Consider the following 17,860-nt stretch of genomic DNA (forward strand, 5'->3'; position numbering starts at 1 on the left):
TAATTATGTTGTCCTAATTAGATAATGTTACAATTAACATAACTAAATCTTTGCTTAATTAAATTTCATTCACTGAACATTAATGTATGAAGTTGAACAAACAAAGCTGCTTTTTGTTCCATCAACGCTATTTAATTGCGTGGAAATTCTTTCAATTTTTTTTTACACGGAAACACTTGTTTTTTTTTTCCAGGTAAAGCATTGGAGCCAGAACAGTTTAACCGCTTATTCCGCCATCTTGGCGACCCCTCTAAAATATTTAGCTGGCCTTGTCATTAGTTGTTCCAGTTTTTAAAATGTGCTCTTACATTTAAATGTAAACTTGTGTGGTTCATAGCACGTGACGCAGCTTACTCTCCAATGGTGGGCTTTGGAACCTTCTGTTTGGAGGGTGTAATTTTAAAAATAATAATTTTAAAAAATAATAATCAGATCGTAGATGGAGGCTATTCAATAGTCCAACTGAAAATATCATGAAAAAGTAACTAGTGTTGAAGGTACTGGCTGGAGACGCCCACGTCTGACTGGCTCCAATGGGTGCCATTGTGCTGATGACACCCATTGGCCCACCTCATTCAATGACGTCTGATTGAACCACGTCATCGAATGGGCACAGTCGGTCTGGGTAACATGTCAACCAGTCTGTGCCCAACCGGGGAGCACAGACCTTGCCAGCCCTTCACCTTATTACCGTACTCCCCAGCACGGGAGTCCAGTACCACTAGTTCTATGTTAGTGCATTTGGTGGCGAGCGGTATATAAACCCCACCATACGAACATACTTGTAAACTAATGGTTTTGAGCTTTAAATAAAAGTGCGTTTTAGACAAATTTGGAATCCGTACTTTATGTTTGTTACTTGTAAATTAAAAATAAGAATGACTTTAAAGGGTTTTTTTTCTTTAAAAAAATAAATTTTGAGCCGCAGTGCATGCTGGGAGAAATGTGACGCAATTCCGGCATCCTGGTGATCTTCAGTTTGCCTTGCTGCGCAACTACTTTTATTCAAAAAGTTGTGAAAACCAACCTTACTTTGTAAAGTTTTTTTCTGAATATTTTTTCTGATCTTTTGTGATCGCCATGGTGGGAAAAAACGAGAATGTTGGTCTGCAGCAAACTCCGACGTTGTTGGAGTTAGCTAGCTAACTCCTTTAAATATTCGTGGCCGCTAGCTTGCTAGCTAGCCGACATGTTTGAGTTGGAATTTCCGCCGCTAACTCCAAGTAAGCCGCCTGTATCAAAGACAAGGCTCAGACCCAGACTGTCATCATCTAAAGATGACATAGCCATAACTGTTGAAAATACAGCGGTCTCCTACCGCATTTTGTGGTTGTAAATAGTGATGTGACGTTGGCTGTGTCCAAATTCGGGTTCCGCATCCTCCTTAGGCCGTGGTTTTCGCGATCTCCGATGGCCGGGTCCTTCGTTAGCGGGTAGACCGGATGTTAAGTGCAGTGAATTTGGACCATAGACTGTATATAGAATAACTGGACAAAGCAAGCCCCCCCTCCTTCCGTGTTCCATATAGGAAGTACCACTGGGTTGCAAAAAGGCCAAAGTCCCATTGACTTACATTGAGAAACAGACTATTATTTCTCAGTCATTTTATATGTCAGAATAATCATTCTTCCTCTGCTGCTTTCTGCTTAACTTCTTTTTTCTAATCCTAATTTTTTTAAAGATTTTTTTCCATTATCACAAGTTATTAGAGTTATAAATTGACCAATCAGATGGCTCAATAAGCGTTTGTGGGTCTGACGTGGACCGTCTGGGGCGTTTGAGTGACACATGACGGGTAGCCAATGGGAGCAGACTTCATCAATGGCTCTGTGAAGAGCTTTTAACACCTACTTTACAATTCAACAATGTAATCATTGTCCTACTGTTGTTTTCCTCAATGGAATGTACCGATGCAGCAGTTTAAAACAACAAGAGGAGCATGCTGTCGACATTTTTAGATGAGGATTTACTCTGTAGAAATAGATTTCACTCTGAGGTTATGTGCTTTGGACTTTTTTCTTTGTTTAACGTTCGTTTTTCGTTATTTCACTGTTTGGGTTGTAGCTTATAAATTATAAGTTACATATATGCGCATAAAATCACCAACCAAAGTTTAAGCTTCGCCGCAATTTTCCAGCTTCAGCCTGAATTAGACGCAGCCGTCTCAGGACCGCGAGACAAACTATAACCTGGCCGCGAATGACAACTGAAAAGCTGCGGTGCGCGCGAGAGGGACACGCGCATTTCTCCAGCAGCGTCACCCAAATGCTCCTTTTATCTCGACAAAAAGGAATAAATGTAAGTAAATACAAAAGGACCGCTGACAGAATCAAATGTTGGAATGGTTCTCCCTCAAAGGCTTCAACAATGACTTGTACGATTCTCCTGACCGGCCTACTTTCGCGAGGAGAGGAAGTAATGCATTTCCAATGGGGGACCTCATTGCTCGATCTGTCCATTGTTTTTTACAGTCTATGGACTGAACCAAGGTTTGCTGCATGGCAGCCTTTCACCCACAGAGCCGGCTTTATGTCGCCCCCTACCGTTGTCTGCTATGTACTGCAGATTTAAGGCGCGAGACCGCTGTCGGGGTCACGTGTCAGCGTGTCATGTGATTACTAGCCTAACGGAGGAACACCTTTGCTGTTGTGTCTGCTCAACCAGGGAGATTCGCGAGGACTGGACATGTTTTGACACAGCTGTGAGGTAAGTTTCTCCTCCGTTTTGCAGTTTTTACACAACAAAAATAAAAAAAATAATAAAGAAAGAGAGGAAAAGAAAATGTCTTCCCAGCTATCTGCTAGCCTGTTAAGGTAAATTGATTAGTGATTTGGATTATTTGGGCTAACAGCAGCTAGCTCGTTTCTGACGAAGTACTTTAACCGTAACAGTTTCTCCCTTTCCGTCCTAATTCCTGCTCAGAATGCTCTCAAACATCCCCTCACGCCCGCCGGTTGTTTGTTTGTTTGTTTGTGTTTTTCCCAGGTCGTCAGAAGAGGATGAGTCTGTGAGCGTTCTGTTGTTCTCTGCTGAGCTGCATCTTCTCCATCCGCTGAGGTAGAATGACTCGACGATGTCAAATCTGCAAACCTTTCATGGCGTTTTAAAAATAATGGATATGAATGAATGAATGTGGTGAAGGAGATACATCAAAGTCTAATAATAAGAGTAAACAAATGAGATGCTTGAGGTCACTTTAAAACCTGTTACTGCATGTGTGTGTGTGTGTTGACTTTCAGCAGTGTTTTTTATTTTACCTTTTAGAATCTTATATTTGTGAGTTTTTGCACAATGAGGATGTGCAGCTGCACAGTGAAACCTTGAAGAGGTTCTGTATCCTGTCAAACCGGGCCTGGTTCTCTTTTGTCTCCACAGATGAGGGCCTTGTGTGTGGTTCTGGTTGGGCTCAGTGTCGGCCTGCTCCGTCCTGATGGAGCCATGTGTGAAGACGGGAACAAATGCTTCCTGGAGAGCGATGGAGGATACAGATGTCCGCTGTCTCCTGTGAGGAAAAAAATATTTTATCTACATTACAAAATGTGTTTTGGGGGTTAATATGATTTGGTAATTAAAGCTATCTCAAAATCCTCTAAAACAAAAGGTGTAGTTTTAATGTTTACTCAACAAACTAGTGTATAGAGTGTTATGATCTGGGTTTAGAAATATATTTTCTGCATCAGTGTGTGAAATCATTGTATCTGTAGATTTTCTCCACTCCTGGTGCAATGCTTATGTGTTCTTGGTTACTGGAAACTCATTGAAAGCTGATGTATAATCTTTATTTTTTCTATTTACGGTCAGAAAGACAACCTGCTGGGTTTTTCTGTGTCTGTGGAGTTGCTGGAAGCAAGTTAATTTGATTGCAGTGACAGCAGACTTAGAGCTTTGAAACAACAGGATGTGGAGAAATTCTTCTTTTCTTTAGAGAAATCAAGTTACACAAAGTGTGTCAAAAGCTGAAACCACAGAGTGTTTGTTACCCAAGAGTTTGAATAAGTCACATTCCAGGTGTGATGGAGGACTGCATTTGGACATTTGTCCAAATTGCTGAGACGTTAAGGGTGTAGAAGTGAAGCAGTTGTTGCTGTGTGGACATACAGCTGCGGAGTTCTGGCGCGTCTTCAACTGTCCTCAACTTTCTTTAAAAGACGTCTTTTTAATCTTAAATTATCACAGATTTACTGCAAAACAGTTGTAATTCTGCAACAGAAAGAGCTTAAAATGGTGCAGAAGAAAAATCAAGATGCTGGTGGAGCTCAGAGCGGTGCTTGCTGACATCCAAGCTAAGCTAACACCTTTGCTGCAACTTGAAGCTAAGCTAGCACCTCTGCTGCATGAATCTAAGACAGGTCCAACGAATTCTGTGGATGTTTCAAATTTAGTCACATCACTGATCTTTAGGATCCTTAATATCCTGAATGAACGGGATGTTGATCACCCATCTAATGAACATGTTACGGTCCAGCCATGGAGGGATTGTATAAGTTCGCTTCCTCCTACTCCCTTTTTGATGTCTAGTTATCCAATGTCTGACATGTTTCTGGATGTGACTGATTATGAAACATGTCTAATTGATGTATTATTACCTGATTGCTTGAAATAATCCATTTCATTCATTCGTTGGTTGGTTGTTGGTTCGTTGTGATAAAAGCTGGAGTTTTCTTAAGTGTATGCAGATGCAGAGGAAGGTTTTCATTTATGTGAAGGAACTCTGAAGAACATCCTAAACTGAGCATTGTCCTGAGTGTAGGTCATACGGTGATTGGGACACGTGTGCAGCACAAAGTGGATGTTTGTATGATGCCGTTCAGTGGGAGACCCAGCTTGTTGCCCTGGGCGACCATTCATGTGGACCCTGTCGTTGTTTCAGCTCCAATGCTCACATTCCTTAATGCCCCATAAACAAACTGAGGATCCAGTCTTGATGTTTTTCTCTTTGTTTTTCTGTCTGTTTTAACTGTTTATTTCACCAAGAATAAATATTGATGTTTTTTAAAACCAGCTCCTGCAGGATTTGAACACTTAAAAAAATGATAGTTGACGTTTTTGATTGTTTTATGAGAAATATTAAGATTTTTCCTCATTTTTCTGTGGAAACAGAATCTGAACAAAGCTCCTGTTCGTCACTTTACTGTTTAAAGGTTAACATGCATTTTTGTACAAAGATAATGAAGGCTGGATTAGATAACACACTTTCCCGCTGGAGATCCATGTGGTCAAACTGACACTGGGACTTTTATTTTGACAGGGGGAGTGCATTTGCTGTTGTTAAAGAGACGAGCGTGTTTTAGTCTGATAAGAACAGAATGTTTCACCTTCAGACCAACAGGTCCTGGTTCTGTGTAAAAGTGGACTCTGTCTCACAGATTCATTGGGCAGAAGGCATGAAGTGAAACATTTTAAAGACACAAATCAACATTTTCTTCAGCTTTTGGATGCCTGACCATCCAAAACACTTGTTAGTGGTGGATTCTTGGATGCTGAGCGACTCGTCTGACATACAGATGACTTGCAGAGATCACATGCTTGAGTTACTGCGCGTCTGCAGGTCGTTTGTTCAGCAGTAAATGGATTTGTTGGGAGTTGTGTTCATTCTTGTCTCTTCTTCTCCGCCCTGCTGTCATCGGTGTGGCTCCAGAGGAGGGTGGGGGCAGTTATCTGTCCGGATCAGGAGTCCGAGTGTCCGGACGACACCACGTGCTGCCAACTCCCCGATGGCTCCTGGGGCTGCTGTCCTTTCCCCAAGGTGAGGAGCGGTCACAGACCCACAAGGCCTGCTTTTCTGTTTGTGAGGGTTCAGCTGCCTAGATGGCATCACATGCTGGTGAATTGCTCTTAGATAAAGCCCCAGTTTGGGCCCCAAGGGTAACTGAGGATCTTAGGATGTTGAGACTTGCTCCAGGGTTTGAAGGATAAAGGTTTGAAATTTAAATCTCAGAAAAAGTATGTGTTCTGTTAATGGAGCAAAAGCAACAAATGTGATGAATGAGGAAAATAGTAATAACAAATTTAAAGTCTACCTTGAATGAGAGCAAACATGACAAACTCTACTTTCTAAACGGCTCTCATTCATCTCATTTTATTCATTGTGTTCTGTGCCGACAACAGAATGAACAAAATCCCAAACCACGGAAAGTCGTCCTGGAATGTTTGGAGATTCTCAAAGTCTGACTTCTAACTCCCTGTTTTTAAAGATTGACTTCGGAGACAAAAACTTTCCTCTAACATGGGAACCTCACAGAAACCGAACCCAACAGTTTGTCAGCAGAAACCTGAGTTTGGGTCAGAACCACCAGTTCTTTGATGCAGGGAAAGGATGGATGAATGCATGTTCATTGAATTCAAACAGCAAAAACTCCTCTGTCACTTACTGGAATGATCATTTGTTTGTGTTCTTTAGTGAGCAGCATAAAGCTCACAACAGCAGAAATGATTTAATTCGTCTTCAAACAAGGAAGCTCTCCTCGTTCAGCGTCCCTCCTCCTCCTCCTCTTCCTCCTCCTCGTCTCCAGGAGGAGCAGCGCTGTGTCTTGCCCGAGTGCTGCTCCTGGTTGTCACGAGTGATTTGCTTCTCTCTGCAGGCGGTGTGCTGTGAGGATGAGCGTCACTGTTGCCCTGAAGGGACGTCTTGTGACTTGGTGCACTCCAAGTGTGTGTCTCCATCTCTGCAGTCTTTCCCCATGCTGAAGAAGCTGCCTGCCACAAGGGAGGGGCTTCAACCAGGTGGGGGCCTTCAAACAAGCTTTTTCCATGTCAGCATCTCATTTCTAAAACTAAAGCTGCATTCAGCCTAAACACAAGTGCACCACAAATTTGTGTCGGCCGCCTCTGTTTGGACATGTGGTGAAATGACTGTTCAAAAATGTGTTCATAACCTCTGACACCCGGACGCGTGTGGGAGGAGCTACCACCAGAGGTTTCCAGCCTGATCACTACTGATCGTTCCAAGCATTACATTTTGGTGGAGAGCCCGTATGAAAAAAGTTTTTTTTTTTTCACGGCAGCATCAGCTGATTCACGTTGATCACATCCACACTTCACTGCTGTGCAGAGCAGCATATCAGCTCAAGGCTGCGTTTCTCCGCTTCAGAATCCACCGGAGTTTCGTTAATTACATCAGCTACTGAAGAGTTATCATAGCCAAAAGAATGTAAACACTGGAGCTAAAGCTCCGGCCTTAAAGCAAATTAATTTTTTCAGATGTTCTGTCTGTGAGCAGAACTCCAGTCTCAGTTTTTGAAAGGATAAAAGCTCTCGCTAGTTTTACTTTGAAAACCGGAAGCTTCACGACATGAAGATTTGTTTACTTCTGGTGACAGTAGTGCTGCTCTTTCAAGTTTGTTTCAGTTCATAAACTTAAAATCCAACATTATTCTGCATTTAAGAGCATAAAATACATCGTCCTCAGATAATATTTTGCTACTCTCTGCTATATTTACAAAGATCGAGAATCGGCAATCTTTGATGTTACAAATATTTGTACTGGAATTTTCGGGAGCAGATTGCGAGTATCCGATTACCCGGATACTCATTACAACCCTAGTTTCACCATGTACTGCAAGAGCTGCATCTGAATGATGGACGCTTTCAGCGCTACTTCTGCCTCTCTATGACCCAGTTTGACTTTCTGTCCTGCATAAGTCTGAGGAGGGAAAATAAGAATAAAATCAGAGGGTTCATTTGATCATTGTCTCAAAGTAAATAAAAACATCTGAAAGTTCAGGAGGAGAACAACCAGATCCTCCCCTGTGCTGGTTTTAGACTCCACCCACTGAAGGAGTCATTAAATGCTTAGTGGGCCAAAGCTGAGTTGCTGGTTGGTTAAAGCAACACGTCCTCATCAAAGTTCAGATTTTTTAAGTCTCCTCTGCACTGTGATGCTCAAATCACGCTGCAGGATCTCTGGACCGTGTCTGTACATTGACCTAACATTGAAATTGGAAATCTTTGCTACTGGAACTGCATTAACGGCTCAAATCCAGTAATGTGTGAATGCAAGAAACACTTAGAAGCATTCGGCTGTAAACGCTCTTGTTGATCTCCTTCCTCAGTTGTCCATGTTGATGAGAAATGAGCAGCAGAGAAAAGTGAAGTGACAGCACACGGTGATGTCAGAGCTCTGCCGAACCTGAAATGGTTATTTCTGCACAGTGCACGTGTGTGTGGACGTGCACGTATCACACAGTTTTCTTGAATTGATGGACATGTTTCTGCCCTCTCTGATCTGCAGCTGCCGCCTCAGTGGTGTGTCCTGGGGGCAAAAGCAGCTGCCCCAGCTCCTTCACCTGCTGCCTGCTGACCAGTGGAGACTACGGCTGCTGCCCCTACCCAGAGGTACTCAGTTACTCCACAGGGAAAAGGGTCTTCACTGCTTTAAGGATTCAATCAAACCAACTGTGAACAATCGTGTCAAAATATCACAACTTTGAATGTCTCTCCTGAAATACTTTTCTACATATTATCTGTCCAATTCAGCACATTTACCAGGATATTGAGTCTGAATCCTTCAGAGGTACAACGCCTCCTGTAGCTCACCTGTGGACAGACTGAAGGGTATTCTGGTCCACAGGCAGCAGCTACATAAAGCATTGGTATTTGAGTCTTCTCCTACGGTTCAGGTGTCTGTTTATGATGGAGCAGGTGTCACTGAACTAAACACCACCTGTAACAGGACAATCCACCTGATGAATGTGGAACATTTAAGGCTTGTTTTCATTACAGTATTCTGCTATTAGTGTACTTATTGTACTATCGCATGATGGTAAATAAGAGTTTATTTTAGTCCTGCAAAGATAAACTCCTAACAGGACTGACTGAGACCTTCATCAGTCTCAGCTGGAGGTTAGATAGACACCTAAACAGGTCGTCTGGTTCTTCCCAAGCCTTGCCTCTCTACTGGAGGAAAGAGGATTAAGATGAAATGCACTCAGAAAGTAACCAAACACATGGGCTGTTTTCCCTCTTCACATTATTGAACTTTGACTAAGTAAAATCTAACTAGTGCTGCCACAAACGATGATTTTAATAGTCGACTAATCACTTGTTAATTTTCAGATTAGTCAATTAATCTGGTCATCCATAAACTGGATGTAAAGCACATTTTAACATCATTAGCTTTAAACTAACTACAAATAAAGATGATTAAGATGATAGTTTATTAAACTTTTAATGAATCGTGCAGCTTCTTTCCTTCCGTTTTTTGGTATTAAAACAAGATGGACAGCGCTGTGGTGCAGTGGTTAGAACTCTTACCTTAACAGTAAGATGCCCCCTGTTTGAGTCCCGGCTGGGGGTTCTGAACCAGAACCACCAAAGGTCGACCTTTATAGAATATGTCTTTTTTTCATTTTTCTGTCTGCAAAGTGGGATTAGCTGGCATCTGTCTGTGTGAGCTGAATGATGCTGTTAAAAACACACCTTACTATGGTGTATTGGATGAACTGAAGAAGCAGACTGAACCCTGTGAGAAGTGACTCCTCTAATATGGGGCAGGAAGCTACTCCTCCCCCACACTTAACAAAGCTCCACTCCATGTGATGCTGTGGACCCACAGAGGATGTTCTGGTGCTGTTGATGTACAGAGGAAGCTGCTTCCTGCATGAACATGCTCCATTCTCTCTCCTCCTGACATGGGCCATGTGCAGGCCACATGCTGCAGCGATCATCTGCACTGTTGCCCTGGCAACAGCACGTGTGACCTGGAGCTGGGAGTCTGCAAGTCCGGTGAGGCGTCTGTGGAGCCGATAAGAAAGATCTTTGCTCTACCTGAAGACGGTAAGACGCTTCCTGCTGCAGAACGGACCCCACACAGAACCGCATCCCCTGATCCATCTGCTCTGTCTGCCCGTCAGTTATGTGTCCAGACCAAAAGACTGTGTGTCCAGACGGCTCCACATGCTGTCAGCTGGACACCGGCACGTTCGGCTGCTGTCCCATGCCCAACGTGAGTCACCTGGAGTGCTGGTTTTCCATCACTGGCTTTTTATGCTGTTGACATGTTCCCTCTTTAGTCTCCTTTGCTCTAGACTGTTGGAGATGTATTTGATCATATTTAATCAGACGTTGGTGTGACAGGAGTCAACCCTCTCAGATTCAATACTCTTCAGGTTTTCTCAATAATCCTGTCAGAGATATTCACCTGCTCAGTTAGTAGAATTCAGATGTCAGTGTTTAACTAAACCCTCTTAAAAGGACACACATCTGAAGTGTTTCAGATGCTTTAACCATCAGCAGCCAAAGATGTGTCTGCTCTGAAAGCCAGACTGAATCAAAAACTGCTTTTCTTACTATTTCTTTGCCTGTTTTTCAGGCTGTGTGCTGTTCCGATCACATTCACTGCTGCCCTGCAGGCACCACATGCGACCTGGTCCACAGCACCTGTGCGGCAGCTTCAGAGGGCGCCGCAGAGTCAGTGATGATGCCACTGTCTGTGGTGAGACAGAAAACAGACCGACTAAAAGGTGTGTGTGTCTGTGTAGATGGTATAGAACAGGTTTTAAAAATGTAGTTTTAGTTTGTTCAATAAATGTTTCTCCTGTTCGCCCCGTGACCTAAAGTGTGTTTGGATTTTGGTCCCCTGTGCGATTGAGTTTGACACCCCTGCTTTAAAGTATATACATTAGTTTCCAGTCAAAATTAAAGAATGTTTTTGTCCAGATTCCCTGTTATTTTCTTCTTTTATGAAGTAGGTTACTAAAGCCCCAGCCTTTTTGTTGATTTTATAAGCCTTTGTGGCCCTTAAGTGAAAACGTGCCCATCCCTGGTATAGAAGTAACCTCTCTGGTGAGGTCATCTTCATAGATGCAATGTGGATGCAGTCAAATTTAGGAAAACATGAATGAATTCATGAATTCTTTTTTCAGTAAGGCACGTTCAAATAATCTGAGATGTAAGAGCATGAAGTTCATATCAGCAGAGATTCCTGGATAGATTCATGTAATGGAAAGAGAAAAAAAAGCCACAAAAACACCACCAGACTAAACTTTTAGAGACATTTTTAATCCCAACTTTCTCAGACTAATTAAATGTATGTTGTTTAGGATTTAGACATCTTATTGCTGATGTGATTTCAACTTTAAAACAGTATTAAAGTAGTTGATGCTGACCCTGACTGTTCTGAAAGGTAAACATGCAGATTTAATAGAACATTTTTCTGCCTTCTTTGGTCCTTTGTAGACAAATATGAAGCCTATCAAAGATGTTGGAATGTAATCAGTGCAGTCTTAGGTCAAGTTTGCAGACGTGCTCAGGTGTGATGTTTGTCTTTCAGGTCTGGCTGTTCCCTGTAACGCCTCTGTAGCTTGTGCTGACGGAAACACCTGCTGCAGGTCTTCCAAAGGACAATGGGCCTGCTGTCCTTTACCGGAGGTAGGGAGCCGCCACTGCAGCAGCCGCAGCCGCCGCCGCCGCCGCCGCTTCACACTGATCAATGACACCCAACAAAAGACCCTCGTCATCATTTAGAGTGCAAACATTGATTTAGGTACAAAATGTTCCATAAAAAGTGATGAAAGGAGACTCTCCAGACAGGTTTCCATTGTCATTTTCACTGGTGCTCAGATGTTGAACAGCAGCTGTTCTTACTCCTGCAGAATCTTGTCTGAACTTGAAGACAAGTCTTCAGAATATCTAGTCTCAGCCTCTGCTGGCTGTCTTTTCATTGGCTTACTGTTCTAAGGTAAGACCCACCTGCTCAGTGCAGAAGCTCCAGGAGGCAGAGGGAAGTCTGAAAGCAGCTTCAGGTTCTGACCAACATCACTGTAAACACTGTTGGGTTTATTTCTAGTCTAATGTTGATGGAGAACTGTGTCAGTCATCCTCACATCATACTCTGATCTCACTACTGCAAACGCACAAATATTTTTGCTTTTTGTTTATCAAGTCCTATTGTAAAACAAGCAAACACAATCAAACACAGTCAAACTCAATCGCACAATGGGCCAAAATCCCAAACACACCTTAGGTTACGGGCTCATGACATTTATTGAAAACTCTAAGGCCCAATCTGGACTCATCCCTTCTCCATTCATCTTCATTTATCCCTCAGAACAGAGGGTGATGACAAAATAGTGTCTAATATTTCGGACTTAACTTTCGTTCAATGACGTCATCAATAATCGCTGGTCTGCTAGCATTAGCTCGGAGCTTCCAGTGCTTGAAAATACATAACCACAGCGGTTTTTGTAACTTTAAAAAGGTCACGCTACAACAAAAAGTCATTACTTACATTTAAATGTCAACAGTAGTGGCTCAGAGCTCACCCACGAGAAGAAAAGTGATTCTCAGCACGACATGGTTTAGCCTCACGACTGTGGACATTGGACCACTCCGTTTGGAGGGTGAAATAAAAAAAATAAAAAAATCCGGACACAACTTCAACTTCAACTGCCTCTTCAAATTGAAGGGAAGGGCTAAGAGGAAGGGATAAGGGGAATATTCGGATTAGGCCTAAAGTTACATTTTTAGAACTTTAAAAATTTAACTTTTTGGCCGAACCTCGGGTCGCTGTCAATACCGGTACCCTAACCCCAGCCTGGTCCACGTCTGGTATCGCATCCGGAACCAGTACCCTAAAATAGTCTGGGCTAGACTTTGACACGTTTCAGGGTCAAAGTCGTAAACTCTGCTGTCTTGTGGAGATGTTTTCTTCTTCCTTTGGACGTGTGATGCTGAGTGCTGCCTCCACACAGGCTGTTTGCTGTAAAGACCATCTGCACTGCTGTCCTCATGGAACCGTCTGCAACCTGGCTGCTTCCACCTGTGACGATCCGTCAGGCTCTGCTGTCACTCCTCTGCTCTCCAACACGCGTGTCTTCCCTTACCAAAGCAAAAACAGCAAGTGTGACGAGTCAGCATCTTGTCCTGGAGATGCCACCTGCTGCAGGACCGAGGCTGGAGGCTGGGCCTGCTGTCCTCTGCCACAGGTACTCCAGTCTGCAGACACATCTGCACATTGAAGAGAAGCCTTCACGAGCTCACCTGTGTGGGATCTGCTCACCTGCCAGGCGGTTTGCTGTGACGATCACATTCACTGTTGTCCAAACGCCACCGTGTGCAACCTGGAGACGGAAACCTGTGACGATCCTTCAGGTCTCTCCCCATCTCTGCCCTGGCTGACCAAACGTCCTCGTCTGACATCAGAGATGAAGGAGGAGAAATGCGACGCAGACACGGTGTGTCCAGGGAGGACCACATGCTGTAAGGAAAGCTCCGGACGGTGGGCCTGCTGCCCTCTACCTCAGGTTAGAAATCCACAGCAGTACAGGGGAACATGTGGAACTCTATAAATGATGTTAAACATAAGAATAACTCAGGAATCAGCAACCTGCAGCTCCAGATCCTCATGTGGATCTTTAATCTCTCCATGGTGGCTCCAAACATAAAATAAGTCATAGAGACTGCTGACCCAGTCATGTCGACCGTCAGTCAGCAGCTCCCTGATAATGGCTGCCAAACCAAAACTACCTAAAGAAAACAAATAAACAAAGCCAGAAAACTAAGACTACCAAGATCCAACCCCAAACTAAAATAACAAAACCCAGCAGTGTAAGACTGCTGAGGACAAAGAGGGAAAAAGAACAAAAAGAAAAAGAAAGTAAGGATTACTTAATTAGCAGATATTTAATTTAGATGAGTTAAATGTATAAATTGATGTCTGAGGTTCACATAGATGATAAAGTATGTAGGTTTTTACATCCTGTTGACCTGAAGACGTCTTGTTTGATCAACTCTACCTCCAGAATGAACAGATTTATATGAAAAGAAAAACTTTGGTAAAAAGTTTGATCTTTTATGAGTTAAGAGCACATATTATCTTGTGCAGCACAACATTGGTTACTAGCTCTCCAGAGCTGTGAGGATCCTGTTTGGAACAGAGCAGCTTTTATTTTGAAACAAAGTTTAAAAAAAAGAGAGAAATCACGTTTTGAGAGATGCTAGGTTCCTGTTATATTTTTGCTTTTGTTCGTGCCAAAAGTAGACATAATTCATATTTAAAAAAGAAGGTTTTGAATGCAAATTCAAATTTCTTGAAAGGCTAAAGCATGCAGCTCCTTCTATGTTTTGATCAGCAGTAAACGATCTTTTACTGTTAAAGTTTGCTGACCCCTGGAATAACTGAAGCAGGTTTGGGTTTAAAACACAAGAGGCATCAGTGACACGCTCAGTCTTTCTCTAGAAGAGTTTCTAAGGGTTTAGTGGAAGTTAGCTCAGTCACATGCCGACTTTAACCTTAAGCTACAGTCAGTCATTCACTTTCAAGGTTCAGAGACAGTCATCCAGAAGAAGACAAAGAATGGAGGACTAGCTGAAGGAGCTCTCTGGGTTTCTTGGGACATTTGGAAAACATTTTTTCATCCATAGGTGATGTCAGATAAGTGCTGAAAATATTCTTTTTGCTTTTGCTAGTGTTTGTGTTAATGGAGTTTTAGGGCTTCTTTTGGCCTGTTTTGACACGGTCAGACAGGATCTGGTTCGTCGTGTTGGAGTTGATGTGCCTCCTGTTCCTCCAGGCTGTGTGCTGCTCTGATCTGCAGCACTGCTGCCCCAAAGGCTACAAGTGCAACGTGTCTGAGCAGACCTGTGAGCGACCCGGCGGTCCCAGTCTGCCATGGCAGCAGAAGCTCCCGGCCGTGCGGCAGCGCTCCGGTCAAACTGGGAATGATGAAAACAAGTGTGATGCTCAGACCAGCTGCCCCAGAGACACAACCTGCTGCTTCATGGAGCAGAGCCACCAGTGGGGGTGCTGCCCGCTGCCACAGGTCAGTGCTCGGGTCAGATCGGTCCCTGATGTTTGGAAAGTGTCTGAGGGAAGGCTGTGCTGTCTCTCAGGCTGTGTGCTGTGAAGATGGAAACCACTGTTGTCCCCGTGGACACACCTGCCAACCCCACCGCTCCTCCTGCTCCAGAGGTCCCCACGTGCTCCCCTGGTTCACCAAGGTCCGCGCTCTGACGGAGCCCAGCGGCGTGGCTGACATCAAATGTGACGACAAGAGCAGCTGTGCTTCAGGAACCACCTGCTGCCCGCTGAAGACAGGAGGGTGGGGCTGCTGCCCGCTGGTCAAGGTGTGAACAGCAGCGTGCATCCACAGAGGTTCCTCAGAGGAGCAGACGGAGAGGAACTAACGCTCGGAGCGCCGAGTCAGAGCTCCAAAACAAAGCAGGATAAGCTGTTTTAGTCAGCCTGTAATCAGAGGAACACAGAAAACCAACTTCAAAACCCCAGATCTCTGTGTGCACACGAGAGCAAAGAAAAGGAGCCAAAACCAGAACTGTAGATCTTTGAAAAATGTTGCAGGCGATGTTTAGGTGAGGAAGGGACTGGAGAGGAGAGCCTGTCTTCTGCAGACAGCAACAGCATCCAGATGATTCATGGATGAAGAAACAGACGTTAAAGATTTCCTCTGTTTGGGAGGGGCTGCTACAGAGAGCACAGGTTTTTAGAGGATTACTCAGAAATGCACGAATTGGAGATCTTTATAAAGAGGATTGAACAGTATAATGCACTTAAAAAGCTCAAACAGTTGAGTTTTCATGGTATGGCAGCTTTAAAGTCACACTCTCAAAGCAGTGATCTTTTAACCCTGATTGTTCGGTTTGTATCCTAAATTTGTTTTAAAAGTCTCTTATTTAAGACTTTCTGCAGCAGAAAGGGCTCATTAGAAATTCACCTCTGAGTTGTGGGCGGGACTTTTGGAGAAAGTTAGCCTCCTCTAATTTCCCATCAACTTTTGTTCACACTCTCTCTTGCTAGCTCATAGGCTCTCACAAGCCCAAGTTAACTTTAGCGTAGCAAATAAAAAAGAAAAAAAAAAAAACAGGCATTATTGGATCCATGCAGCCGTACAGTTTGATCCCGATTCCAGCTCAGACGAGGAAAATGAAAATGTACATGGATCTATTATCCTCATAGAATTGGAGTGGAGCAGGGAGAGTTTGGCCCGCCCATAGCAGATGCTACAAGAACACCATTTCATAGGAGTGGGTCTTCAGTGTTTGAACGGACAGAAAGGTTCTTTGGGTTTGTAATGTAAAGCTGTGTCTCCTGTTGGGCGCCAGGCGGTTTGCTGTGCCGACCACGAGCACTGCTGTCCTCAAGGCTACACCTGCAACATGCAGACGGGAACCTGCGAGAAGAAGGCCGGCCAAAGCCTCCCTCTGACACCAGTGGTGCTGTCCAACCTGAACGACTCGGAGGACCCCCGGGACGTACCATGTGACGGGATGGGGGAGTTTAAGTGCCCCAAACAGGACACCTGCTGTAGGATCTCAGCCACAGAGTGGGGCTGCTGCCCCTCACCTGGGGTAGGTTCAGCACACGAGGGGTTTCCCAGACATGGAGCTCAGTGTGGAAATGCAGACTTTAAATCTATTTTTAATTTGTTGATCAAATAACAGTTCAGACTTTTTAAAAATGTGAAAATTGCTTTTTTTTCTTCCCTTTGGTGTACTTAAATCTCTGCTTTTGCTTTAACCCTTAACACCTGAGGTGTCATCTGTGATGCTTAAGCACAAAATCTTTAACATATTGTAAATTTTCAACCGTTAACATGATGATTTCAGCAGATTGTGAAGGAGAAAAACGGCTCGAGCTGCTTTTCTCCTTCACAATCTACTGAAATTATCGTGTTAACTATTAAAAAATAACAGTAAATCAAAGAACATAAAGGTTGGAGCTCCAGTGTTTAAGGGTTAAACATCTGACCTCATCACTGATTGTCCTGGGATAGATAGGTTGGATGATGTCTTGTGTATTCCCTGGGTTTGTTCTTGCAGGCTGTGTGCTGCATGGACTCCAAACGCTGCTGCCCGGCTGGATCCTCGTGCGACCTGAAGACGGGGGGCTGCACTCTGGAGCCCCGGCTCACCTGGGACACCTCGATTGGGGGCAAGAGGACAGACTTTGTCCCACAAGGACTTTAACTGACACTGATCACACTCAGCCTTGAAGCTTTTCTATCCATCCTGTACTTGTGGAGGATTGTGTGGAGGTTGTCATGACGGCAGCCACTGAAAGTTGGTTTCATTGGAACTCTGCTCAGGAGCCCATGCGTGTTCTTAGCATGATTTAAAATGTTTTAAACCTCTGCTTTGGTTAAAGCTACTTTTCCTCTTAGAAATGTTTGTGTTAGGGGCTGTCCTGGTTTATGAGATGGTCAGATTGAAAGTCCAGATCTGGAATCCTCCTCATCACGCCTGTGAGGACAACATGAATGTACTCTGATGGAGCCACACTGTCTAGACCTCCTCCTTTCAGACGTTAAGGATGTTTTGACTTCAGTTGGTTTCATTTGAGTCATGTTAGAGATTTTAGACAACAAACATATTTCAGAAAATGTGGACTTCTCGTCTCTTTCCTCTAATCTTCTTCCAGAGGATCTTTGAACTGTCCATGTTGCTCCTCGTTTGTGTTGGTGGATTTTTTGTGTGTTTTTATGTTTTAGAAGAACAGCTGTGTTACACATTTCATTTTTTTACTGTTTAGATACTTTTAGCTGGACTGCAGAGGAAAACTGACAGAATAGAGAGAATGTGTGCCTTCTTCAGGTTACTAGTGTCTTTGCATCAAAAGTGTTTCTACCTGGAAGTCAGGGTTTTTTTGGCATTTTCTTTTTATTTTGGTTCTTAAAGTTTGGCTCATCCCGAAGAGAAATCTGTGACTTTTTGCGCCCTTGGTGTTTGAAAAAGGGTTAATAAAACCTTTAAAAACATCCTTTAGTTTGGTGTGTTCTTAACTCTTCTGTTCATAGCAGCCAACGTGTACGCCTCGTCCTCTCCTCCCCGGTGTCCCGCAGTGACAAAATATAGCCTAAAAAATGCAAGAGTTACATATATTTTTTGAATTTATTTATTTTTTTCAATT

At 43.6% G+C, this 17,860-nt stretch overlaps 1 protein-coding gene and 1 long non-coding RNA gene across 2 annotated transcripts in view; one reads left to right on the forward strand and one right to left on the reverse strand.

The window, feature by feature from the left end:
* The window catches only part of LOC112154137, a 28,577-nt gene extending 27,000 nt beyond the window's left edge, over window positions 1–1,577 (reverse strand). The window contains exon 1 of the long non-coding RNA XR_002920603.2: window positions 1,319–1,577. This is a non-coding gene — a long non-coding RNA (uncharacterized LOC112154137). The remainder of the gene's footprint in view (window positions 1–1,318) is intronic.
* Window positions 1,578–2,418: 841 nt separating this feature from the next.
* Window positions 2,419–17,708, forward strand: grnb (granulin b; the record flags this gene model as incomplete). Its single annotated transcript, XM_024284808.2, is given in 16 exon segments — window positions 2,419–2,706; window positions 2,986–3,057; window positions 3,376–3,504; window positions 5,639–5,746; window positions 6,582–6,723; window positions 8,231–8,334; window positions 9,645–9,774; window positions 9,852–9,943; window positions 10,310–10,460; window positions 11,270–11,367; window positions 12,690–12,923; window positions 13,005–13,241; window positions 14,511–14,759; window positions 14,830–15,063; window positions 16,057–16,302; window positions 16,774–17,708. Coding segments are annotated over 14 exon segments (2,301 nt in total). The 3' UTR covers window positions 16,921–17,708.
* Between the last annotated feature and the right edge of the window lie 152 nt (window positions 17,709–17,860).

This window comes from Oryzias melastigma, linkage group LG19 (assembly GCF_002922805.2).
Source record: "Oryzias melastigma strain HK-1 linkage group LG19, ASM292280v2, whole genome shotgun sequence".
Taxonomy (NCBI): Eukaryota; Metazoa; Chordata; class Actinopteri; order Beloniformes; family Adrianichthyidae; genus Oryzias; species Oryzias melastigma.